Source organism: Cucumis sativus, chromosome 5 (assembly GCF_000004075.3).
Source record: "Cucumis sativus cultivar 9930 chromosome 5, Cucumber_9930_V3, whole genome shotgun sequence".
NCBI lineage: Eukaryota > Viridiplantae > Streptophyta > Magnoliopsida > Cucurbitales > Cucurbitaceae > Cucumis > Cucumis sativus.
This window is the reverse complement of record NC_026659.2, coordinates 4259052-4286758: the sequence shown is the minus strand read 5'-3', so window position 1 is coordinate 4286758 and position 27707 is coordinate 4259052. Positions and strand designations below refer to the sequence as shown.

Genomic DNA, 27707 nt, shown 5'->3' with positions numbered 1-27707 from the left:
ATATTAAATTTAAATTAGAGTAATTGAGAATTGTCGGCGGTGCGGTCGAACGATCCAATGCCTTGAACGACCCGAATCCGAATATTCACGTGCTGACGTGTCCAAATCAAAAGAAAATAACTGTAAGGCACTTTTTATCTTTTTCCCATCCCATGTCCCAGCCAGCCACTGCGAAATTACCAAAAAGGACACAAAAATCAAAGAGATCCAAAAACTAAATTAAAAAAACCACAAGCAGTTATATAATTCTCATTTGCATTAGCCTCTGCCTTCGTTTTGGTCTTCATTATCTTGGACTCTGTGCTAAGTTACCATAGCCACCTCCGCTAATGGCGTAACGCTAATCTCGCCCATTTCCATGTGCCTCACTCTCTCTTTCTCTCTCTCTCATACACACACACTCGCTTCAACTTCACCGATTCCCCCTCTCCATCTCTGAATTCAGTTGCAGAAAATCAAGCGAAATCCGAGATCTCTCCACGCGGGAAGCTCTCTCTGTACTTCAATCTTCACCAATGAGGGCTGCCAGCAAAGCCTCGAATAATATTGTCACTTTTGATCACAAGAGGTAATGTCTTTCATTCATTCTTGTAAAATCTTGTATCGGTTCTTGTTTCTCCACGTGTTCCGAAACCAAGGGAATCAAACAATCAATCTGTCGAGTTATCTGTTCGTAGGGTTTTTCCTAGATCGTATATGTCTGATCTAACGGATTTCGGTTGCCCTGACAGCATTACACGCGTTTATGTTGTTAGTTACTACCGTCGGATATTCCGATCGTATCGGGTTAGCTGGCCTTATGGTTTGATTTGACGAGCATTAGTTTTGGTTGGTTTTGAAATTTGGCTTGTGTTTTTTTTTTCTTTTGAGTTGTGAAGAAATGTGTGCCTTCTGTCTTTTGTTTGAGTAGTTGTGCTTCGAACAGTGGGATTGGTTTGGTAATTAATGTCTGTATCGGGATTCAATATACGTAGGCGTGTAATTGAAAAGTGAAAGTTTGATTTGTTAGTATCGAACGCTATGGAAAGTGAAATTCAGCATTCAGAAATCAAAATATGTTATTGTCTAGTCTAAATTGCCCGTCGTTGGAGGATGATGGCAGGTAACTTAGACTGGGTTAGTCTTGGAAGTTCACCTTTGCGGTATCTGCTTCTATTTTATGCTAGCCTCAGTTTGGAATTGTTTCAATTTTGTAAATTCATCAGGAAATTGGTTGTTTGGTGTTTCTTTTATCGAATGTACTGACGTTTTTTGTGCATTGAAAAATTGGTTAATATTGACACAGGGATGCATACGGATTTGCTGTGAGACCCCAGCATGTACAAAGATACCGAGAGTATGCCAATATCTACAAGGTTCTATTCCACTTACAATTGTTCTACTGGAAATGTATAAATTGAGAACTCAAAGGATTTTTTCTGTTTATATTTTAAAATTTGTCACAAAAATGCATACTGTATCGGGCTCATTCAAATGTGCATGTAAACTTATTAGGAGGAAGAGGAGGAGAGATCGGAAAGATGGAATTCATTCCTGGAACGTCAAGCAGAGTCTGCTCAGCCACTTATTAATGAGTTATCAGATAAAAAGGCACCGCATGTAGAAGTTGTCAAGGAAGAGATAGATTCTAGTATAGACGAGGATGGTAAAAGAGAAGATCTAAACAGCCAGGATTCAGGTTTTGATGACAATAATGTCTCTCAGAATGCAAATGGCTTGAAAAATGAAGATGGATCAGAAAAAGATGCAAAAACTCACAAGATCCAGATATGGACTGAAATCAGACCATCACTTCGAGCAATTGAAGATATGATGAGTGTTCGTGTAAAGAAAAAGAAAGATTTATCAAATCATAATCATGACACCGGAACCAGAAAGTTGCTCTCTGCTATAGAAGAGGCTAAATCACCTCGTGGAGTGTCTGAGGAGGAATCTGAGGATGAGTTTTATGATGTGGAGAAGTCGGATCCAGCACAGGAGGCTCCTTCAAGTGACAATGTCAATGGCCCTGTTGTGGGTATTCCAGCATTTTTGTTGCCTGTTGAATCTTCGTGTCCATGGAGGGAGGAGCTGGAGGTCCTTGTGAGAGGTGGAGTGCCAATGGCTCTTCGGGGCGAGGTAGCAATTCTCTCTCAATCTTACATTGTTTCAAGTAGCAACAGGTTTTTTAGTCAACTCAAATTCTCAATTGCTTCTTTTTTTTCAGCTTTGGCAGGCTTTTGTGGGGGTTAGAGTGAGGAGGGTAGAAAAGTATTACACAGATCTCCTAGCCTCAGATACAAATTCCGAGAACAACACAGAAAGTCATAGTTTTCATTCAGACAGCAACATCAAAGGATCCTCTGACTCGATGTGTACAACTGAAAAATGGAAAGGGCAAATTGAAAAGGTCAATCCCTCTTTTAAGTATCTTTACACTTTACTTTTTTGAAATCCTCATTCTGTCCATCTTTTGAATGCAGGATTTGCCTCGCACCTTTCCTGGTCATCCTGCTTTGGATGTAGATGGTAGAAATGCATTAAGGCGTTTGCTAACTGCATATGCTCGACATAATCCCTCTGTTGGATATTGTCAGGTAATGCTGTAAGACCTGAATTTCATTGGGATTTTGGAAATTTATTTTCGTAGCAGTATAGCACTGGTCAAAACGGCTGTGGAACTCATGGCCATTTTAAACCCTTAATAATACTCACTTTTTTTGTTTGTATATTCAGATTGCATCGTTTGTGCTGAAAAATTAACAAATTAACATGATTTTTTAAGGGTCGGAAAGAGAGTAGGTACCAGATAATAGATATACTGACTCTCATTGAGAATGTGAGATAATCTTTACTATTCTAATTCACAGTAGACTTTTAAGAACTGATTCTGTGTTCATTTAAAAGAAGCAAATAGGAAAGACAATTTTAGAGGAGTCATCAGCTTAAATGTTTTGGGAATTTTGTCAATACACAATGTTTGATTCCATGTTCTTTCTCTCTGGGCTACATTGTGATGGTTCTAATTTATATCTGTCTTCAGGCCATGAATTTCTTTGCTGGCTTATTGTTGCTTCTCATGCCTGAAGAAAATGCTTTCTGGTAAGTGTTCATACTTATTTGATATGTTTTATTTGGCTGACATAATCTGCTACTTCAACTTCTTTATGTTGTCTCTATATTGTCTTGTGGCGTGGGGTGAGTAAGTAGGTCTACACCAATATCGGAGTGTTTTTTGCTGCTGAATTGTGGGCAAATTTTGGCAGTATATTTAGCAATTCTTTCTTTGCTTTAGTAATATAATACATAAACTGTGCTGCACTTGTAGCTTTTCGGAAATTGTAATATCATCCCTCTAAATGACAATCTAATTGATTTTGCATTTACTTGCATTTTTGTCTAAATCTTTTAGGACGTTAATGGGAATTATTGATGACTACTTTGATGGGTATTACTCCGAGGAAATGATTGAATCTCAAGTATGTTGTCTATTTAAATTTGTGGCTATGTTTATATCTGTTTTCTCCCTCATCTTTATTCTACAAAATTTACAATCTGTAGCCGGTTGAATTCTTACATTGAATTTGATGGTTCCTCCTTTTATTAGGTGGATCAACTTGTATTTGAGGAGTTGGTGCGTGAGAGATTTCCTAAAATGGGTTTGTATATCCTTTTATTTTTCATTGATTTGTAATGCAAAGAAGTGTGATTTATGTTTATGGTTCTTCTCGGGGCTTAATTTTATTTATTTTTTAACCTTTTTCTGCTGCAGTCAATCATCTAGATTACCTGGGAGTGCAGGTGGCATGGGTTACTGGACCGTGGTTCCTATCCATATTTATGAATATGCTGCCATGGGAAAGTGGTCAGGTTTTATGCTGTATCTTTTTAATTATTTTCTTTTTTTCTGGTGAACTCTTCACTTGAATATATCTGACATCCTGGTGGGGCAATATCTTACTGTCTTGCTGTCTTGCTGATAGCTGCTTATATTTTCATTATCAACCATGTTGGTACTCCATGAAGTCACCTATCATCTTAGCCTTCAACTTGCTGTTGTTTTCAGTTCTTCGAGTTTGGGATGTTCTTCTTTTTGAAGGAAACCGTGTTATGCTCTTCAGAACAGCACTTGCACTGATGGAGCTATATGGTACTGGATGAAAGCAATTTCTTTATATGTTCATACAAAAAGTGCACTCTTCTCTACTGTAGATTGTTATGCTTCGTGAAATTTCATTTGGTTCTCAGTTACTTGTAGGCCCTGCGTTGGTTACTACAAAGGACGCTGGAGATGCTGTGACTTTACTGCAGTCACTTGCTGGCTCAACATTTGATAGCAGCCAACTTGTATTGACTGCTTGTATGGGTTTTCAAAATGTTAATGAAACTCGATTAAGGGAGCTGAGAACTAAACACAGACCAGCTGTTGTCACTGCTATTGAGGAAAGATCTAAGGGGCTTCGGGCTTGGAAGGATTCTCAGGGTTTAGCTTCTAAGCTTTATAGTTTTAAGCATGATTCAAAATCAATGATAATTCAAACGAAGAATAGTTCACAAGCAAATGGGGATTTGTCGCGCTCAGAGTCTGGGTCCACTAATGCTGATGAAATTGTTATTTCATTGACTGGGGAAGATGAGATTGATTCTGTTCCCGACCTTCAAGATCAGGTCTTTGTATTTTTTCTTTTCTTCTCAGCCTTTTCTCTGGGCTATAAGGAATATTTCATGACATTGTTTTTAAGTTGGTGATCCTATATTTAAAAAAAGTTGGTAATCCAAGTGATCAATGTTCACTACACTGCACAGTGGTTTTTAATTAGTCGTGTCACGTGAATATGGTGATGTATTCAAAATAATAGTGTCACTTCAAATTGCTTTTCATTCAAAAAAGTATTGATAATAGCCATATATCCGATTCTATCCCTCTAACTTCATGATGGTTTTCTATGTTAAAAGATTACTTACACCGGTACACTCTGTTTCATGTGGGTCATTTGATATCGGATTTTAAAATTTAATATGCTTGCATATTTTGTTTAGTGACTGGAAGAGGTAAAGCAATCAGCTTTTAGACTCCTCAACTTATTATTGTTACTGTAGTACTGTTTATTTCTATTCATTGAGATGTTGAAAATATAGGCTTTTAACTCATAATCTGAAAAGGGAAATCAAGCCTAAACCTAATATATGCTAGATAGTTGCTGAGGTTCGTCAAACGTTCTGGATTTTTCTGTAGGATTGATTCCACGTGTTCATTCCATCATATATATAGATATATATGCAGAATCAGTAATTTGAGAAGGTTTCCATGATTTTATTTCCACAGATAAGCTTACACTGATATGTGGTTTGAACTTTTGCCAACAACATGCAGGTAGTGTGGTTGAAGGTTGAGTTGTGTAAATTGTTGGAGGAGAAGCGATCTGCTATTTTAAGGTAGATATTCTTTATTTAATTTAGGCTTTTGTGGCTAGTTTATGTTCACACATCTTTCTTGATGATTCAATTGCAATGCTTGATGCTCCGTGGTGATTTATGGTGGTAATGACGCAAACATGATTGAAAATTTGTTCTATGTGATGGGTGATTATTAGTTTTAAGTCATACGTAGTTTTTCTAAACCAACAACGAACAATGTCATGGCTTTAGCACAAGCTTCTTCTTTTCAAGTTAATTCAATTAGAATAAAAATGTCAACTGTAAAATAGAAAAAGACCCTGAAGTATGCATTGCTCGTGAATGCTTACTAGTATAACACAAGCAAGAAATATGTAGAGAGAATAATTATTGAGAGAAAGTATCTTGTTAATAGAAGATGGAGTGATGAAGAAGTGTTGGATATTAATGAGAGAGTGTATGTACGGAAAGAAATTGGTGAAAAAAAGTGCATTGCTACACGTGGACATACCTAGGTGTGAAGCTAAGTGAGTGAAGAGCCCTCTTCAAGCTGTATGGATCACAACCTTTTATACATCTTTATCTTCCTTTCTATAAAATGGTAAAGCATTACCAAATATTAATTTCTTGTCTCCGTTTGAGAAAAATGCATTACCAAATATATCTGCATGTGGAGAACCTTTGATGTCCTTCCATCAAGTGCTCTAGTTACTAAAAGAATTGAGTTTTACTTTGTGAATATTGCTCACTAATGAAGAAAAAGCCTTGCCTCATGATCCTTAAGATGAGAGGTGTTCAACAGAATCAACACAAATGATCAAGGGTAGTTTAGAAATGAAAAAGATCCTGAAAGTAAATAGAATGATATCTTGTTCTTTATGGAGCAGTGGTGTTCAGAATACTGTTTTACAGGTTTTCTATAGGTTACAGTTATATTGGCCACCCTTACACTCATTCTGTTATATCACTTATTTCTATAATGATTCATGTCCTTCCTGTATTTGTTATCAGAGCAGAAGAGCTGGAGACTGCTTTGATGGAGATGGTTAAGCAGGATAATCGTCGGCAATTGAGTGCTAGGGTATATTAAAAATACCTTAAGACTTGAGTTCCTTTCTTTCTCCACCTTGTTAAGCATCTCATGCTGTTGACTGAAGATTTTTGTATTAATCTTCAACCTTTTTGGTGAACAACCTTCTTTCATGAATATAGGCATTAACTTCTATTTACTTATGGATAACTCGTTACAGCACTAATTTCGCAGTTCTGCTGGTTTTCTCTTGAATCATTTGTCCAAATTACATATTTCCCACTAGTTCTCCAAGTAAAAAGGAAACAGACATTTTCTAAAAACTTATTTTAGAATGGTTTTATTTGAGCATGATCATGATCCAGAGAAAATTCCCAAACATTACTTTAAGATAGACATTGCTGAAAGAACTATTTGTTTGAGGAACTGCATCGATGTGTAGGTTGAGCAGTTGGAACAGGAGGCTGCTGAGCTTCAACAGGCTCTTGCCGATAAACAGGAACAGGAAACTGCAATGCTTCAGGTTTCTTTCATTATAATTCTTCTCTCTCTCTCTGTAGTTTTGATTATCTGTCTTCATTTATGATGATTTATGGTTTGGTTTAGGTCTTGATGCGGGTGGAACAAGAGCAAAGACTCACTGAAGATGCTCGAAGATTTGCTGAGCAGGATTCTGCAGCACAAAGATATGCAGCTCAAATGCTTCAGGTTATCTTTTGTTAATCGGTTTATTTTATGCAATCTTTCTAATTTCTCTTTTAGAGGGAAAAAAAAGGAAAAGACAGTCCTTTTGAGTATCAGGCAGATCGTCCCTATCCAATGTGTATTTTTGTAATAGAAGATTCTGTCCTTGTGGTGTGCGTGTGTGTGTGTTTTTGGATAAGAAACATTACATTGATGAATGAAATAATCCAAAAAAAATCTAGAGGAATAACCATGAGATAGATACAAAGGAGCCCAAAAATAAAAGAAGACAACTCAGGAGATTACAAATGGAGAACCAAAAAAGTAGATATCTTTTCCTTGCAATATCACCTTCAACTTTTTTATTATCTCTAGAATATTCATAAAATTGAATCTCTTTTAATTATTTTTTTTGGGTATGCTTTTAGATACTTGGGTGTGTCTGAGCAAACTCACATCACTTTGTCCTTAGCAGTGTTTTTAAAAATCCCTCTTAGGTGTCCTAGACGCAGCCCTGGTTTTGCTCCTCGCCTTGTTAAAGCTAGGCTCACAAAATAAGATGTACATTTTGTGAAGACCCAAGGTACAAAGCCTTGTGCCTTTAGGATTTTCCATTATTTTTAAAAAATAGTAATAATTAGTAGGGTTCTTTTTTATTAACTAAAACAATCAAATTTACAAAGCCTAAAAGCAAAATTTCTGGTGTTTAGGGGTCATTTTTTTCCTTTCATATTCCACTTCAACTATGGTTTCTCTTCTTAATGTAGTACTTTTATATATAGTGCGCCTCACATAAAAGCTCACTTTTTTTTTGAGCCTTGCGCTTAAGCCCCGTAAGAGTGTTGCGCTTTATTGCGCCTTGGCTTGAGCTTTAAAAAACACTGGCTGTTAGAAATCTCATAAGATTTAGTATCCTTGTTCATTATTTATTTTTAAATGAGAAACATTCAGTCGGAATTTCATTGATAGTATGAAATTACAAAAGGGCAAGAATGTTGTGTGGGAGTACTTAATTCTATTCCATTGTGATATGAGTGATGTAAGGTTGTAATCACAAAATAAGGGGTGAATTTACCACCATGTTAGATATGTTTACAGTTGGTGATCAAAGAAGTGAGTGAAATAACCATCATGAGTTGCCTAGTGGTAAAAAGAAGACAAACTCATTAAATAACTAAGAGGTAAGGTCATGAGTACGGTGGCCACCTACTAGGAATTAATTTCTTACGAGTTTTCTTGACACCGAAATATTGTAAGGTCAGATGGATTGTTTTAAAAGAAAAAAAAATGGAGTGAAATCTGTCTGTCTTCAAAAGTGTGATAGATAAGGAAAGCTGTAACGATGAAGGTCCATACATTCTCTGATGTCATTTGATCACCCTGGTGGCTTAAATGGACCATCTCCATAAATTCTGCCCTATCCTTGGAGATATCTTGAATTATCATGCCCTCTCCCTACCCAAAAGTACCTTCACTAGGGGACTTTACTTTTGCTCCCATTCTTAAACCACTTTCAAAGCTTCACATATAACATTGTTTCTTGAAAGAGTTGAGGATTCTCATTCAGAATTTACAAGCAAATGGAAAAGGGAGGAGCAGCTATCCCCCTTTCTTGCACTATTGCAGAGAGGATTATATGAAGGTTCATTCTGTGGATTCCATCAATTGTATTGGCAAGAAATGCAGTAGGTCAATTGGTCATTTGGTTGTCGATTGGTCAGTAGGTCAATTGTGAGAACAATTGAGGCGCATGTAAGTTCACCTAGATACTCATGAAAACACATTGTTGTTTATTGATTTGAAGGCTTTAGAGAATACTAGAGAAGTGTATATTAAGGGGAAAAATGAAGATATTTTCATGCATGTTTGAATTCCAGTTCATAGAGATGTTTCCAATGATATGAAAACTCCCAAGATTCTTTCTTCCAAGTCAGCCAATGGATGACCCTTGACAGGTTAATTCATAGCACATTAGCCGTGTCTTTAAGCCACCATCCAGATAAAGTTTCCTTTCTGCTTTCCAGCCTTCCACATGTTTACAAGAACTTCTGTCAGTACCTGAGACTCAGAGGCAACAGATCCAAGATTATAGCCCATGGGAAATTCCAGGTAAGTCTGGGACAGCTCCTGCAACACAATCTAATGGGATGGCACATGGATGACTTCCTCATCTTGGATGTTGATGAAAATGAGGATAGTTTTAGTTCTAAGACCTAAATGAAGTTCAAAAGTTGTGGAAATTTCTATTTTAAAAAAGTTCGAAAATTTTTAACCACTTGCAAGGGATATTTTCCTCGCAAGAAAAAGAAAGTAGAATGAACAATCACGGAAGGATTTAATTCCATTTAGAAGCCATGAAGTATGAACTATAGGTTTGATTATTGTTTGGTTATAACCAATTGCTTATATGACATACAAGCCTTGACAAATTAAGGGCATAAGCCTCCTTTTCATCGATCAATGAAATGTTTCTTGTTAAAAAGAAAAAAGAAAAAAGAAGCATTCATCCTGAGGTTATAGTATTACCAATGTCATCTTTTTATTATACTTAGATAATGTCTACTACGAATAGTATTTGTTTAAAATTTAAAAATGTAGGTCGCCAACTCTGGGTATGAGTAATTGTATTAATTGCTGGTGCTGATCTTATGCTACAACAACTTTATTTGTGCAGGAAAAGTATGAACAAGCTACTAGCGCACTTGGTGAAATGGAGAAAAGAGCAGTTATGGCAGAATCAATGTTGGAGGCAACTTTGCAGTACCAATCTGGCCAACTCAAAGCACAACCATCTCCCCGCTCTGTACAGTCTCCTAGGTGTGTAATTAACTTGTTTTTAAATCCATTTCTTCAGCCGTGCAGGTTTCATCTTCAGATTTAATGAAAGTGAATTGGGAAGTCTTTTCAGGACCTGTTTAGATTGATTTTCATGTTTAAAAATACTTGTTTTCTGCACTCAGGAACGCTTTTTTAAGCACACAAAGTGAATCCAAATATGGCCATAGTATGTTTAAGTTGGAATATTTAGTTGCTAATCTATTTTGGGCCTTTGGATTCTTCCTTTTTGCGGAAATTTTAGTTCTAGTAAGTTTGTTTTAGAATTTATAGATTCGCCAAAATTTCCTCTTCGTAGAGTGGTCAAGTGTACTTCAGAATTATTATTAAATCAATATATCTCATTTAGACTTTCCACAAGTTGGTGATGATAATTTTGGGTTAGGAGAATGATAAGAGGAAAAACATGGCAGAAAAGCAAGTGTTCTTTTGTAAAATACGCACTAAGATTTGTGGGGCGAGCTTGTTATCTTATTTATTTTTGACTCACGTTTCTTCTGTAAATCAAATTTGCATTATTAAGTTTAAACGAGGCTTTATTTTTCTCAGATCATTGCCTTCGGAGTCTTCTTTAAGGAGCAGTCAAGAGTCTGCACAAGACTTCCCTTCAAGAAAAATAGGTTTGCTTGGTCGACCATTTGGGTTTGGCTGGCGTGATAAAAACAAGGTTACCGCCTAATTTCTTTTTACTTTTATATAAAGATCTATTTTTTCTGCTCATTCTAATATTTGCTTCTTGAAGTATCTTTTTTTGATTTACTCCAAAGTTCTGAACTTGTAAAAAGTGCAATTTGATTAAAATTCTCTCTAATAATATTTCCATATTTAATACGACCTCTTAATTAATCTCATCCATAAATTTATATCCTGAATAAATAGGATATATTTGTATTAAATGTTCAATTAAATATTAGAAATATGCTTATCTTTTAAGATTAAGTAAATAATTTTTGGACGTAGAATTGTTAATTTGCAATTCTGGAACTCCATTCACAAATTTTCTCTCTCATAAATGGCTTTCGTTGAGAAAAGTGAAACACAGGCCACCACCAACACACACTGCCAGCTTATATTTACAAAAAAGGATTCTATGTTGATTATTAAATACTTCACTATGGATGAGAGATGAAGAGCCTTCTGGTCAAGGTTGATCTAGCATTACAAAATAATTTTATGTGCTGGGAGTTCTACATGAAGATTCTTACTATATAGTATAGTATATACTATTAAGAAATAATTTAAGAGCTTTACTATTTATTATTATTTTTAAAAAATACTATCTTATTCCCGTTGCCCTTAAATCACCAGCTTGTGGGGGCTTCTGATAGCCAGTCATCAACGAATCTAGGCAATTCTTAGAGCTAAGGATATGCTAAAGTGCACTCAAAATGAAGGACCTGGCCTTGTTAGCAAACCAACATTGAAGGAAAATGCACTCTGGCGATTCTTCTTTAGAGGTCTCAAACTGAAGGCAAGGGACCATAGAAACATCTTAATCTTCTTAGGGACAAGCTTTGGTGAGGTCTCTGTAAGCTTGAGGAAAGCTGATTTAGGTGAATAGATCCGAGAGATGAACAGACCAACCTTCCTTGTCTTGACGAACTCATAATTGAACAAAATTTGTTCTCTGCAAGGGTGTCTCAGCTGCCATTCTCTTTGTAAAAAAGACCTCTTCTAATGTCCAACCCTCAATCGTTAGGCTTCTCTTTTCCATAAGTCATACTTGTACTTTTTCATTTTTTCTCAATGAAAGACATCTTTTGACTATTAAAATAAAATCAATCTATGATGAGGAAGGTTCCAAACGTCCTCCAAAAAAGTGCAAATTTCTGTAGGATGTAAATATCAGACTTTGTGATTAGGGAGCTGTACATCCAAAAAGTCCTCCCATTAACGGATCCTTGAGGTCATTTGCTACTTCAAAGTTAAAACACTTGAAAATGAAGGTGCTATTCTCTGTAAAGTTGTGCCATGGCCTATGCCCAAGCTTTGCTTGGTCGTTCTTTGCTTTGTGGTTCCCTAGGCATGTTTGAATCTGGCACTTCATACAAGTGTGTAAAAATAGATAGCTGCATTTGGTAGTCTGAGTGTTCTACCATTGAGTTAGAAACCCTAAAAGTGTATATATGAAAAAAGGATCTGTATATATACAGTCAGGATAAAAGGGGGAGAGAAATTAAATCATACGATGTAATCAAGAATCTCCAATAAAAATAAACTTCTTATATCACAGTTTTTTTTCCCACTTTTGTCAATACAAAGAGGTAAGACCATAACATTCATACCTCATTGGATTATATTTAATGTATTGTTGGATTCTACATTCCTAAGAAAACCATAGAACAAACCTAAAGGGAAAGGGAGCAAGGTGTCTCCTTCCCAAATCACATAAATTACAAAAGTTGATCTAGTCTAGGTTGAAGCTGTGAGTGGTGTGGTTACAGAAAAGATTGTGAAGGCTGCTCCAATTAGAGGGGAAAGAAGGAAGAAAGAAACAAAAATGATGCAATATTGCGAATACTCTTCTCCACGATGCTTTGGCCTATTGAATACATCTCCATATCTTCATAACCCAACCACTTGAGGAAGATTTTGTTTCTCTGCTTGAAGAAGCCAGTCCCAAGGCCATCATAATGAAGGGGAAGGAGGGACCACTCCTCCATTTAGCCAAATGTCTGCTTTGATCTCTTACTACCTGCTCCAGATAAAGCCCCTTGTCAGCTTCTTCATTCCATTAATGACTTAACAGATAAGTATGGAAAAGTGGAAATCATGAGAATACTAAAATGCACCAAAATAGAAGTTGGGAGTTAAGACATAATATTTCAAACGTCTAACCAACACTCTTTACACCTTCATCAATGGTCCTGGTTCTTGCAAAGGTGCCATAAAAACGGCTTGCCAAAGAAGCATCCTTATCGTGAAATATTGAATGAAGGATCTATGTGGGGCCAAGTTACCTATTTTAAGCCCTTTTCCTACTTGTTCTAGTCCTAGACACCGACACGACCTTCCAATTATTGAGATGAGAGCCTCCACTCTCTTACACTCTCCACGAAGGTCCTCCAACAATTTCTCAAAACTGGATATAACAAACAATATAATATAAAACAAGACCCTAAAGATGGAAAGGACGTAAAGCAAGATTTCACATAATTTGGATTGTACCAAATCAATGTCTAACATTCTTAGGAAAAAAAAGTTTTCTTCCAAGTTAAGAGCCTTTTTAAACCTTTTCCACAACGTGATGAAACATCAAGGAAATTGAATACGACCATATGATCCACTAAATAAAATGCAAATGATTAAAAGTCGTAAAAAAGTACGTGAAATAAGGTTTTCTTAGTTGCCCTCTTGACCCTGTCTCACCTAATTCATCAAACTATGTTTTAAATCCATATGGCTGAATCACTAGCACTATCTAGGGTATATACTATGAAGTTATGAACTTAAGTCTTGATATGGTCGGCAGCACTTCAAAGCACTGTACTGTACCGGTTTGAGAATGCTTGCCTGGATTATACGGGCTTTCTACTCAAACTTCATCAGTATAAAGAAACATGATGACTGAATTCTTTGAGAAAGGGATGTTTAGCAATAATCTTAATCCTTTTAAGAGATGGTGTTTAGGACTCTTTCCTCTAGTTGTTTGGTATGATGTACGCTCGTCATAGAGATGTTAGTGCTATGATTGAGGAGTAGCTCAATCCTCCTGGGGGAGGAAGGCCATTTTTTATGGCTTGCTGGGTGAGTGTGACAACTTTATGGGTTTTGTGGGGTGAGCCATGAGCGGAATAGTATAGTATTTAGAGAAGAGTGGAAAGGAATTCTTGGAAAATTTGGTCCCTTGTATGTTTTTATGTTGCTTTTTAGGCTCCAATTTTGAATACCTTTTGTAACTATTCTATAGGAAATTATTTTGCATAGTTGGAGCCTCTTTTTGTTAAGAAAACTCTCTTTTCTTTGGGCTTATTTTGTATGTTCATATATTTTTTCGTTTTTTCTCAATGAAATCTTTTTCCTTTAAAAGAAAAGAGGAAAGGATGCTTTACTGGTTTCCATTTCTGAGCATCAGCCAATTGAGTCGAAGTTTCATTGGTATGCTCTTCGAACGGAACCATTCTCAATGGCTTAATTTAACCGTCGCCAGTTTTCTTTCTTGTATTTGTTAGCATTCTGATATTGACTTTGTTGTGTGAATTAGGCATCAAGTTTTTCAGTGAGTTGGCTGCAGTAGGGTATTTTATTATTGCTATTATTTTTATTTCTCTTATGATTATTATTATTATCAGTATTATTAGTATTATTACTACTACTACTGTTATTATTATTATTGACAGACTTCATCGTATTCAAAATATAGGTCATGGGGTGCACAACTGAGACCCCACTCAAAATAAATATCCCTTATAGTCTGATACTTGAAAATTTCTGTCTATTTAAATTATTAAATTTCTGCCTGTTTAGATTATTAAATTTCTGCATAGGTTGTTGGAGTTTGGCCTCGCTCTTTGAACTCAAGCTGTCTCATTGCTGGATTATCAATTTGATTGATTCTTTCAATTACCATTTTATTCAATTTCACTTAAAACTGTAAATGTACATTAGTATAATAGATGTATGTTCGTATGTATCAACTTAATGCGATGAAAACCAATTATTCTTTAGTTACCTTCAAACCTAATGATCTAATTTCAACGCTTGCTTTGTGCCCTCACAGGGAAACCCAAATGAAGGAAGCAAGTCTACCGATGAGGAAACTTCAATCCAGAAAAAAACTACTGAAGAAGAGGCACAAAATTCAGGCGCTGATCAGAAACAAACCAATGGCCTCCACGACGAGTAAAACTCGGTACTCGTATATATACAAATTTCAATACACCATGAATCTTGGAGTCAGCATTTTCTGTATCTATTATATACCACTTCAAACTATAGTTTATAAGATTTGTTTACCTTTGTTTATTAGCATAGAAATATATATATATCAGGTAGAACCAATTTTTTGGTTGATTCTTTGTTTGTTTGGTTATATTACGGGATAATAATTGTAAAATCTTTGTATGAAAAATCTTGTTATGCCGTTCCAAATGCCTATTCCAGGCGTATTACATTTCAAAATGGTGTCATTGGTTGCTAGCACGTACAAATGTCATTTGAACTATACTTTTTTTTTGACAAAAATCCATAGGCGTACTTGCGTCGATATCAACGAATTAAGTTGCACGACTTTATAATATTAATATAATGTTGTTGTCCAACTTTACATAAAAGGCCTGCTCTGTTGATGTCTCTTTTACTTTACCTATTGAATGCTCCCTCTCATAATTCGGAGGCTAGCGGGTGAGAGTGAAACTTAGGTTCAGTTCTTGTTGGTGTCAGTTTATACCAAAATGGAAAAAATTCTAGGACTAGAGAATTTCCTCTTTTTTCTTTTATTTCGAACTAACAATTTGTCTTTTTAATTAATTTTATGAAAAAAAAATACATTTTTGTTCCTTAAATTTTGAGTTGAATTTTTATTTGTTTTTTAAATCTCACATCATTGCACATTTAGACGTTGAATTTTGTCATTAAAATTTGTTTCCATTCGACTCCTAGGTTTAAAGATTTTTTCACCTTTTGTATAAAGTGATTTTTTAAATTAAATTTTATTTGTGATGGTGAAACTTAATTTTAATTTTTAACTATTTTAGACTAATCGATAGACATGAACATCCAGGAAGTAAAAAAGAAAGGTAAAAAATGTAAAAATATTGAAACCAAAAAATTAAATAGAAACAACATTTAATGCGTCTTTATGAACAAAATTAAAATAACAAAATTTAATTTCAATTTTTTACTATTTTAGACTAATTAATATTTTTGCTTATTTTTTTAAAATATTGGTGAACTGAAAAATCTTCTAGTATTACATATATTTTCTCATAAAGTTAGTTCATAGATTAAGAAAGAATTCAGCTGCCGCTTACAGAGATGGTTACGCACATTTCATTGATCTCTAAGGCATAAACTCTCTTAATCGTTCATCCATCTTTTCTTCTTTCTTCAAACAGTAGTACGAAATTTGTTTATATAGTATCTTTATTTGTGGTTTATCAATTTAACAAATAGCATGAATAGCATGGGGTTTACTAATATTTATGAACAAATATATAGTGTAATAAAAAAACATGGAGATAGAGATGGAGATGGAGATGGAGATGGAGATGGAGGACGTAGCAAAATATGTTTACTAGAAAATTTGTAAATAATAAATATGGAGATGGAGGTATTTTGATGTGTAACGGTAACTCAAGTTTACAGGTATACATTGATGAATATTTCAAGACAAAAATTCATTAAAAAAATATTACAATTTTTTTAGTGGAATTTTAGGGAAAAAACTTATTTTAAGTAATAAACTATGACTTTAACCATACAAATCAATAATTAGAAGTCAAATATGATTGGTAATGAAAAATCACAAAATTATTATGAGTTGAACATTTTATGAATAAAGTCGATACAAGGGAAGGTCAAGTATAATATTCAATAATAGAAAGATGATCTATGACATACTAGCTCAATATAATTGATTTGATCACAACAACATTGCTTCTAAGTCATTGTAACATAATTGGAAGTATTTCATCCACGATTCTCATCGTCAACCCCAAATGCTACCTATAGGTCGAGAATATACTTTGGACCAAATCATGTTTCATTCAAATAATCAGAACGGTCTCAATAATGTAAATAATATCAAGGCTCTAACTTTAAGTCTAAGTTTCATCACATTTACGAGAAAGTCATCCTTGTGTATAGATCAATATGTTGAACCCATCGCTATAACCGCATAAACCATAATCACTTGAATAACTATAACCATTATAAGAATAATATTGACAAATGTAACACATTAGAAAAACTCGAACATGTCATATATCCATAAAATATTCCCATTTTTCTTGACCTACGAAAGATATTATCTCAAAATGATACGTCGAAGAAATATCGTCAAATTTCAAGGAAAAAAAAGTTTTCATTCTCTTATATATATCTTTGTCGAACATGTGATTTTACGAATATATCGCCAATATATCGAAGTATTTTCATTTTATAAATTGAGATATTCTCATCATAGATTTGAACTAAACTTTTGAATGAACATGTGAGACACTGTTCATTGCCTAATTGTGGAGGTTTGGCAACAGTTGGCTGTGCCATTTGATGCTTGCGTGGCTAATAAATAATATAGCCTATGCCATAAATCTATAGACGACCTTGAGTTAAAGGCCATCTCTTGTACAATAGTAAATTGGTTCGCAACTTTGGGACCATTTTATTGCAAACTTTATGGTTTTTGTCCATTTTCGAACTTTCAATTTTGTATTTTAAAAAGAAGTTTAGCGTAAAAGGTTAGTTTCTCAAATTTAAGTTTTATATCTATTTAATATTTGAAATTTCAAAATAGACATTTTAGCCTCCACGCTTCTAAACGGTGTCCTTAAATTAACTTTAACTTAACATAATACTTATTAGACCGTTAAGTACTAACATGAACAATAGTTATTTGATGATGTGTAAATTATATTAAATTAGTTGAAAAATAAAAACTTTAAAATTTACCTATTAACTTACTATCTAATTTTTAATATTAATTTTTTTTCTCAACCTCTTACCATTATTCTCATTTTTTTTAAAGTAAAAGTTGAATTATAAACCAAAATTGAAAAGTAAAACCAACTTTTGAAAATAATAAAGTATTTAATTTAGAATAGAAGTTATTTTGAAAAAAAGTAAATTGTTTAGATTTTCCTCGAAATAGATTTTTAAATCTATTTAAAATAATTTTTAGAAACGAGTAAAAATGAGATTTGTTGAAAAATATTTTTTTAGTTCAATTCAAACGGATAATTAATCTTTTTAGTTCAATTTAAATTTTAATTTGATTTTCAAAAACATTACAACAAAGTTGATAACAAATATAAAATAAATATAGGTTAATAAAGAACTCAAAAGTTATCTATTTTGACATATTCATTTTTTTTTACATGAAACACAAATTTTGAATTTTGTATTTAGTATAGCTATAAAATGTGGTAGGAGTGTGTAATAATAACGTATAGGATCTGTCAAACACATAGTTTGTAATTAAAATATGTATTATTAAAGAGAAAAATAATTAATAAGGCATTAATTTAATGTAAAGTGGTGTAGTTAAAGAATATTAATTAATAAGTGATATATTTTGTATTATTGTATAGGCAATTTTAGGACTATATCCAAGGCCAGCTTCCTTCCAACCCTACCAAATCATATTACTTTATTAGTAATGTTTTCTTAGGGTTTAGATTAGGTTTATTATTAAATTTGGAGATTAGGTAATCTAATCTAACAAATAACTTGTTTGTTATATGGGGTTTGGTTTTTGTCCTACCTGCTACATCTTTTTTATGTTCATTTTTTTATACACTATTTTGTAAATCACTAAAGTACAAACTAATTAAATACGATTAATGTAAGGTTCAATGTATTTTTTATGTAGATCCATCGTTGGACATTTTATTCTAGTTATATAAATAAAAAAACGTTTTTTTATAAAATGTATGATTGAACACTTAGGAGTTTTGTATCGATGATTGAAGTCAAATGAAATATGTCGAAATTAACGTTAGATTAGAATTTCACTCTCTTTCTTTTCTTTGTACTCGTTGGTCTCCTTTTTCTTGATCTCTCTTATCCTTTTTAGAGAATATTCACATATTCAATGCTCAAAATTCATGTTTCATACTCTTGCTCTAATGCCTCTTTTTATGGTAAATATATATATATATATATATATATATATATATATAGATTTAGCTAATGCAAAAATTGATTGATCCAATAAAGCTACATTTCTTGAGAAAATCTATCAACTCGACGCTCCAATGACCTTTTAAATTTCAGCTTTTTGACAAACTCATTACCTTTTACTTAAACACATGATTGGCGACCGACATGCAACAACAACACGAAGAAAATGGAGGTAGAAGAAAATTGGGAGGTGGAAGACTAAAAAAAGCTAGGAAGATTTTAGTATTGTTGGTTGAAGATAATGTAAGCAAACTAGCAAAATGTTTTGGTTTGATTTCATTTCTATATAATTATTTTTTGATAATCAGATAAGGTAAATCAAGATAAGTGTTACGTCGATGGTAGCTATTTTTTTTTTCTTTTCAAACCAAATGAATGTTGCACGAAGTTTTGATTATATTAAAATTGAGAGTCTGATCTTTCATAAAAACCTTGGAGAATAAAACGTCTTATTTTTTTATTGTTTTTTTTTCAAAAACAATTTTTCTATATTGAGAACAGTTTATGATTCTAGCTGGACGAAAAAGTCTATGTTATCATTCTCATTACATAATAATAAAAAAACGCTTAATTTTTATCCGATTTTCATATGATTATGATGGAGATTATTTTATTACCTATAAAAACTTAAAGATTAACAAATCTATCAAACATAAAATTTATTAAAATTTGAATTTTGTTTCCAATAACATTTCAAGTATTCTCTTTAAAAAAAAAACGTCAAATAAATCAAAAACCTATTATACACAGAATTGAACCTTAAACAACTATAGATTTATTGCAAACAAAATCCATAGTTTATATATTCTTGTGTTTAATAAACCCGTTAAAATTCTAACTTTGTTTCGAATAAATTTGTAAGTATCTTTTAGTTAAAAAATACTAATTAAATAAATCAACAATCTATCTCTAACTAAGAGATGCACTTGTACAAGAAAAGAAAAAAAATTGATAGTTTACAAATCTATTAGACATTTTTTTTAAAGTTAAAAGTTTGAATTAAAATAAAAACAATTGATTGAACATATAAAGTTGAAAGGAAGAATGATGAAAATTTGTAATTTAGTTAAAAAAAGAACAAATGGGTATGTGGCCACCATTTGTTAGTCTTTTTCAAATAATGAACTAAGAAAGAGAGCATGACATGTCTTTTGAGATCCAATCCTATATGTGTAGTGGTAATTTCAATAATTCTCCTTACCCTCAATAAACATATTAATTATGCTCTCTTTATTTTTTATTTTTTAAAATAATGTATATTATTATTATTATTATTATTATTATTATTATTGTCATTATTAAATTAAAGTCTTTTTTTATAATTTAAAAAAAAAATCAAAGTCAAAAGTACAGCTTTGGCATTTGCATTACTTGTTATGGGTTGTGAACATATGGTTTAGATAACTTTATTAATGTCAACAATTATAGTTCTCCATCTTTTTATAAAAATAAAAAAAATTATTATTTTTTAAAAATATTTAATATGATAACTTAAAAATACTTAATTTAAACTATTTTAAAAATTAGATTAAAGGTTTGAATAGTATGTTAATAATTTTGATATATAGAATTTTTTATTGTTATTATTATGTTTGATTTCTCGTAATTTCTTAATTATAATCTTAGAAGTATAAGGAATTGTGTCTTAACTAAGAAATGAATTCTATGATTTGTAAACTATGGTTTGATATTGAATTGTTCATTTAAAATGGATTGACTCAAAACTATGTTGACGCTAGTTGTCTTAGTACTATTCCACGTCTAAAGTGTTTGATGAATGTTTTGTGAAGCTAGATGACGATGATCATTGTTTACACGAGGAACAATTGTTTGTATGGGGACATAGTGTTATTGAACTTGACGTTGTTAGGTGGAAAAAAAAAAAACTAAATGTGGACGTCTAAGTTGATACACAACAATAACCGTCTTTTTTTTATCACAATGATAATTAAATTTTCTTCACTCGAAAGTAGAATATCAAAAAGAGAAGGTCGAAGAGAAATCAATGGTAGTCAGACAAAGGAGATAGGTCTCACAAAGTATCTCTCAAAGCTCAAGTTTGTTGTCTTCTGAATCAAACTATGTCACACATAAAAATCAGAATAGAATTGTTGAGTTATTTACATGGGTTGAGTAAATAAAAAGTTAATTAAGATCTTCATTTTTTGGTCTCTGGTCTTTGAAAGCTAAACCTATTTCTTTTCCATCCTTTTAAAGTGATTTTACGTCTTTCTTATACAACAGTTGAATTCTTAATCAAATTTCAAAAACAAAAACAAGTTGTTAAAGTTGTTTTTTTTTTTCTCTTTGTAAAAATTGGATAATAAAAGAAGAAATTTGAAGATAAAAATAATATCATGTAGACTTAATTTAAAAGAAAAAAGAAGCAAAAAAAACAAAATAATTATTTAATACAACCTAAATAATTATAAATAAACAAAGGAATTTAGAAAATGATATTATTCTAAAACTAAATTTGAATTGAAAGATAATAAAAAATGAAAGGATGATATGAATTTGAGAATAATAATTGTACAAATAATTCTTTGTGTTGATTCTCTCATCACTGTAGAGTAAGCAAATGGACAAAACCTCCATGATCATCTCTTCATTGGAGAGTGCTTCCAATTTTTCAAATAATTAGGAATTTGAGAGGAACAAAATATCTCATACACAACTCTTCTATTTTATTTTATTTTATTTCATGTCGAGTATAATTGGAATAGAAAAATTTCGAATCATAGACTTTGTTGCTACGTCTAACACGTCCATAAGTCATACAACAATACTATGATTTTTTAAAATGTAATTTTTCTAATTCATAAACTTTCACGTAAGCAACATTTTTTCAAGTCTCGTTTATTGTTTGGTAATCAATTAGTTTTTAAGAGTTAAGTTTATAAGTATTATTACTTATTTACAAAATAATATGTTAGTGTTCCGTGAGATTTTAACTATTTTTTTTCAAAAGAAAAAGTTATTATAAATGATAAATTAGTGAAAAGATTTACTAAATATAATAAAATTTTATATATACAATAACCATAATAAAATCTAAAATTTGGTTATATTTTATAAATAATTTGTTTCATTTGATTAAATTTTAAAATTACATAATAATCATGTCTTACATTATTTTTAAAACATCAAATAAAATAAAATTACACAATATGTGAACTTCTTTTTAGGGTTTTTTTTTTAAAAAAAGAACAAATACTATAACCCTTTGATATAAATATATATTACAAAGGATGAGAGAAATATACATTAAAAACTATCATATAAAATACATAGATTCATAATCACTATTTTAGATAAAATATTAATTAAACATAACATTAAGAGAAGTTCCAAACTTAACATATCAATTTTAGTGAATATTTTTGAAAAATTTCGAACAAAAGCTAAGAAAAATATTTAATTAAACAAACTCGTGTTTTTATGATTTCCTAAATAAATAAATTTTTTATTTTTTATAGAGTGTAAGTAATTTATCGATTTTTTCTATTTTTGAAAAAGCATTATATGTTTATATTAGTTTTTATTTTTGCATGATCGGCATCTCTTCTTTACATCAATATCAAAATTATAGAAATGTAAAACCGTCGAATAATTTAAAATATGAAGAGATTGTGATGAAAATTTGATATTAAGAATATTCTCTTAAAGAATGGGTAAGAATAAAAAATAGTACATTATAAGTCATCCAAATAATTAAATAAATCCATAACGTATAGTTTTATTTTATTAAATTTAAAAAGTCTCAAAGCATAGGTTTTCTTTTAGAAAAAAAAGAAAAAGAAAAAATTTTAAAACCAGTCCTCGACGTTGTACAAATTTCGACAAATTTGGGGCAGTAGACGGAAAAAAGAAAAACAATGGGGGATGTTTCATAAATTTAGTAAAGTAAAAGGATGTCTCTGCAAAAAAGAACCTTAAAGGAAAGTAAAAGATATATGCTGAGAAGAGTGAAAATTTAACCTTCTTTCTCCCTCTCTCTCTCTCTCCCTCGCTCAGTTCTTGGGCTTCGGTGATACTCTGTGAGGTTCGAGAGAGAGAGAGAGAGAGAGAGATTACGCCATGGGGTGGTTTCTTTGTTCAGGAATTTCAAATAAGAAGGAAAAACAGCAGCAGCAGCATCAAGTACACAAGAAGGATGATGATCCGATCCCATCAACTTCAGGTAAATTTATGGACAATGTTCAACAATTTATCGCTTTTGTTTCCATTCAATTCGAGTTTATAGTGAAGGTTTTATGCAAATGTATACTGCGAAGTTTAAACTCTCTGGCTTTGGGTATAGAAAATCCATCGGCAGTACCAATGGTACTGCCGGTTCTGGGGATTAGCGAGGATTTCAAATGGGAGCTGTTTTAACTTTCCCTTTTGTGTTTTCGGGTTTGTTTTTGTTTATGAGCTATTGGGTTTTGTTTTTAGCTTGAATTGAGTTGTAGTCTGCAGATTCCAGGAATTTTAGGGGGTGTATAGATTTGATCTTTGAGTCTTTTTTTTTTTTTTTTCTCCTTTCCTTTTTCTTTTTTTCTTTTAAGGATTGTTGAAGGCTTTTTGAAATGGTTTGACATTTTAGTGTCTTAATGGTGAATCGCTGATTTAATTTTTTTTTCGGTGAATTATGAGGCATCTTTGTTAGATGTTTTATAAGAACCCGTTCTAAAAAATTCCCATTTCCAGTTGTTTTTGCTGTACTGTGTATGATGATACCTGGATTATTTACTCTGTTATAAAATTAATTCAATTCCATTCTACTGATGGGTCTCTCTATTTTGATTTTCTTCTCTTATGTTATAGAAGATGACACTTTTTCTTTTAGGGGAAAAACCGTGTTGTTTGTATGACTTGGAATGAAGCTCCTGCTGTTGGTGGATGTTGTTTCCAACTGTTTCTTATTAAATGTGTGCAAATCATTCTATGTTAGCTTTAATTTATTTTTCAATGATGCTTATTTATTTTAATTATCGAAAATTCATTTTACTCCTTTGCAAAACTTGTTTATTGAATATTATTTTGTGAACCCATTTTTTCAGATGCAGAAAAATTGATGGTAAAGGCAACATTTAATGGGAAGAACGATACTCTGAAAGATGGAGGTGCTGATCAAATTGCAGGACAAACAATTACCTTCTCATTCCGAGAGTTGGCAGCTGCAACAAAGTATTTTAGAGCTGACTGTCTTTTAGGTGAAGGAGGTTTTGGTCAAGTTTATAAAGGACGATTGGAGAGCATAAATCAGGTAGATTTTAGGTATTTTTTCCCTTCATGGGAGTAAACATGACAATGGTTGTCAGTCGAGTTCATTGCTACCTTAGACTCATATTACTTGACACATTCACACAGCTTACCCATTCTCAAGTCAAGTTTGTTTTTGTAGGTTAACCTTCTATTGCTTCATTTCTTCATCCAAGAAGTCTTGTAACATTGGATATCTATCCCATCTATGATGCAAGATCAAGCAATCCTAAATGTTTTAACGTACCTATCTTATTCTAATGGATGAGTTTTGGTTTAAAGCTTTTTACCAGTTTAGTTGATCTCACTCCTATCAATGGTGTCATTCAAGAAAAGATAGAAGTTTAGCATTCGTCAGTACTCTTCGTAACTGATAATGATGATAGCTAAGTTGGCATTAGCACTAGTCACTAACTTTTCACCCCTTGCCTGTTCTGTTGATCTTATTACAGTTCATACTGAATATTAAATCATTCTATATCAATGCTTTATTGGTGGCACATTTGTACCAAAACCATTCAGCCATTCTTTGGTCTGAGAAATAATTAAATTTTTTATCTTGAGTGCACTTACTTTGAGGAAATGTCTGCAGAAATCTGCAGTCACTAGCAAAAAGATTTTTTTATTGTGATTGCATATTGACAAAAGTGGAGTTACAAATTTTTGGTATTGTCTATAGCTGCTTGATTATAAAGATGTAGAATTGAGTGCTCTCTCTCACCTGCACGTATTGCACCAACAAAAAAATCTAAAGAGTAGAGGAAATGAACAATATATCTAATTTATTGCACTGGTTTGGAAGTTTTTATTTGAAATGCTGCACAACTTTTTAATTTCCAGACAGCATATACTGGGAGTAATCTTCAAATTCATTTTTAAGCTTGGTTGGTGGTGCAGGAAGGTTCTGATCTTCGTAACTCTGTTGAATGCAGGTAGTTGCCATCAAGCAACTTGATCGAAATGGGCTACAAGGAAACAGGGAATTCCTTGTTGAAGTACTAATGTTAAGCCTACTCCATCACCCAAATCTTGTTAATTTAATTGGCTATTGCGCGGATGGTGATCAAAGACTTTTGGTTTATGAATACATGCCATTGGGGTCGTTGGAAGACCATTTACATGGTTTGCATCTACCACGTTGTCCATCATCTTCATTTTTTTAGTAATTTTTCTTCTGCATGCTTCTTAATCTTGTTTCTTTTTTGAGGTAATGACATCATCATACAATGCTTGTGCCAGATCTCCCACCCGATAAAAAACGACTTGACTGGAATACAAGAATGAAAATAGCTGCTGGTGCTGCAAAGGGCTTAGAGTATTTGCATGACAAGGCTAATCCCCCAGTTATATATCGTGATCTGAAGTGCTCTAACATCCTGCTTGGTGAAGATTACCATCCTAAGTTATCTGATTTTGGCTTGGCAAAATTAGGCCCCGTGGGGGATAACACTCATGTGTCCACGAGGGTGATGGGAACATATGGATACTGTGCTCCAGAGTATGCAATGACAGGCCAGCTCACTTTAAAATCAGACGTTTATAGCTTTGGAGTTGTTCTACTCGAAATTATTACTGGGAGAAAAGCTATTGACAATTCAAGAGCTGCAGGGGAACATAATTTGGTGGCATGGGTAGAAAACATCTCTTCCTTTTCCTCTATGACTATCCAGTTCATTCCTTCCAATTTTACTTTTTTACTTTAATGTGTCATTCTAAAGATCATCCTCCTATGAAGATAATTGTCGGATGTAAGATTGCATGTTTACCCACGAGCAGTTACAACTCATGCATACACACACCACAGCGTGACTCTTATTGAGATAAAGCAAGCAGAAGTGAAACATAGACTGATTTGTTCTACTGGGCATGGACTAGGAAAATATGTTTTATACTTGTTGATTTCATGTTCATTCATAATAGAATAGTCATTGTATTGTCAAATTGTTTATAGAGTGATATGTAGGTGCACCCATCTTCATGCATCTTCTTCAATCACAAAGGGGAAAAAATTATATAAAAAATTGGATGACTGCTTTTTTATAGCTGCAGTTGTTCAGATCCATGGACATGAGCAACTATGTTTATTTGTACACTTCTCTACACTCTGGATGGTCATAACTTGCAAGAAGCTGAACCATTATTTTGTCTGCTGTCATTTGCTTGAGTGTTTATTACTGTTACCTTCCTAATTAACTCTTTTAGAGATTATGAATTTTGTGGATCAGGAATTACCTTTTGTTATATCAATTCCATTATAAGACTATAATTTTGTTATATAATTATTAGAATATCATGAGCTGAATCTAAGTGGATGTATATTGTACTGCATTTTCAAATACAACTTACGCCAAATTATATGATTGGCGACATTATAGTTGTTCATATGTTCTGTAGTAAATATGGGAAGGTTTGTATATCTGTAATCTGAAATTTTGTACCTTTCTTCATCTCAGGCACAACCCTTGTTTAAAGACCGAAGGAAATTTTCCCAGATGGCGGATCCATTGCTCCAAGGACAATACCCAGTCAGAGGCTTGTATCAAGCACTTGCAGTAGCTGCAATGTGTGTTCAGGAACAGCCTCATATGCGACCACTTATTGCTGATGTTGTCACAGCTCTTACATACCTTGCTTCCCAAAAATACGACCCCGAAACCCAGCCAGTTCAAAGCGCTCGCAGTAGCTCATCCACACCTAGATCTTCTAGAAGAGAACTGTGAAGTTGTTCAAACAAGAAGCTAACATGAAACCAAATTCTAATCATTGGATCGTTGCAATCTTCGTAACCCCTTGTCAGTGTTCTCTACATTTACATGCTGGAAACTTGATTTACGATGTCACTCCGAGGATATCAAACAAATAGCCAGGCATTCCTAGTGGTGTCTGTTTATTGGCCTCTTCCTCTTCCTAGCTGCACTTGCACACCAGATAGCTCCTCTACTCCCAGTCCCAGGTTTTGATCTACTTAGAAAGCTTTTAATTCTTTTGTTATAATTGTTACATCTATTTCCTTCTTGCACAAGATTCTTTATGTACAATTGAGCTTGGTGTTTTTGTATCTATATAGAAATAGGTTTCTGCTTTAAAGGATTATCCCAACTCACCTGAAATGTTACAGCCTTAGACAACGATTTACTGTTTTACCGACACTTCGTGGTGTACAGTTAATTCCCCCCTCCTCTACCTCCCTGGAATTGCTGTCGATCCAACTTGTGCATTTGTATACACTTTGATTTGCAAAAGCTTGCAACCATTCTTATATCACCATGAATGCCGAGGCATTTTGAACCTTTAAGCTTCTCCTAGTGATAGCATTCTTTTTTATTTATAGTTCAACAATTGTAGTAGGTTTATAGTTTAACAAACGAGAGATAAGCGGAGCTGGGGAGGCATCTTATCTAATGAGTTTTGATGCTTGAACCTGCTCTATTAGTGTTTTTGAAACCATAAAGGCTTCCTTAGACGAAATGAATTTCACTACTCCCTCAAACTATTTTCACAAAATCAAAATAAAACTAAATTTTTAGTTAAAACACAATATTCTACTAAATCTCACCAAATTTAAAATAAGTTTCTCCATTAAAACATATTAAAACAATATTAGTCTAATACACACTAAACTTTACTTATAGTATTGCTTCTTTTTTTCTTTTTTTTCTTTCTTTCTCAATATAAATAAATAAATAAAATTACA

At 32.9% G+C, this 27707-nt stretch overlaps 2 protein-coding genes across 3 annotated transcripts; both read left to right on the top strand.

Annotated features, from left to right (window-relative positions):
• The first annotated feature begins 257 nt into the window (after positions 1–257).
• Positions 258–15067, top strand: LOC101221465 (TBC1 domain family member 8B). The gene is made up of 18 exons (XM_004143552.3): positions 258–568; positions 1286–1355; positions 1495–2118; positions 2207–2389; positions 2463–2576; positions 3023–3081; positions 3392–3458; positions 3587–3638; positions 3752–3844; positions 4046–4129; positions 4238–4647; positions 5354–5415; positions 6388–6457; positions 6849–6929; positions 7013–7114; positions 9765–9907; positions 10475–10592; positions 14646–15067. Exons 1-18 carry the CDS (start codon positions 516–518, stop codon positions 14769–14771), a joined length of 2511 nt encoding a protein of 836 aa, XP_004143600.1. The 5' UTR covers positions 258–515; the 3' UTR covers positions 14772–15067.
• A 7668-nt stretch (positions 15068–22735) lies between these two features.
• On the top strand, positions 22736–27308 carry LOC101221705 (probable serine/threonine-protein kinase PBL7). 2 transcript variants are annotated; one of them, XM_011656621.2, is made up of 5 exons: positions 22736–22949; positions 23812–24017; positions 24946–25135; positions 25253–25644; positions 26467–27308. In XM_011656621.2, the coding sequence occupies exons 1-5, from the start codon at positions 22847–22849 to the stop codon at positions 26731–26733; spliced, it is 1158 nt and encodes a 385-aa protein (XP_011654923.1). In that variant the 5' UTR covers positions 22736–22846; the 3' UTR covers positions 26734–27308. The 2 variants fall into 2 exon arrangements, with proteins under 2 accessions (XP_011654923.1, XP_031741965.1); XM_031886105.1 differs by lacking the exon at positions 22736–22949 and adding an exon at positions 23591–23679.
• The last annotated feature ends 399 nt before the right edge of the window (positions 27309–27707 follow it).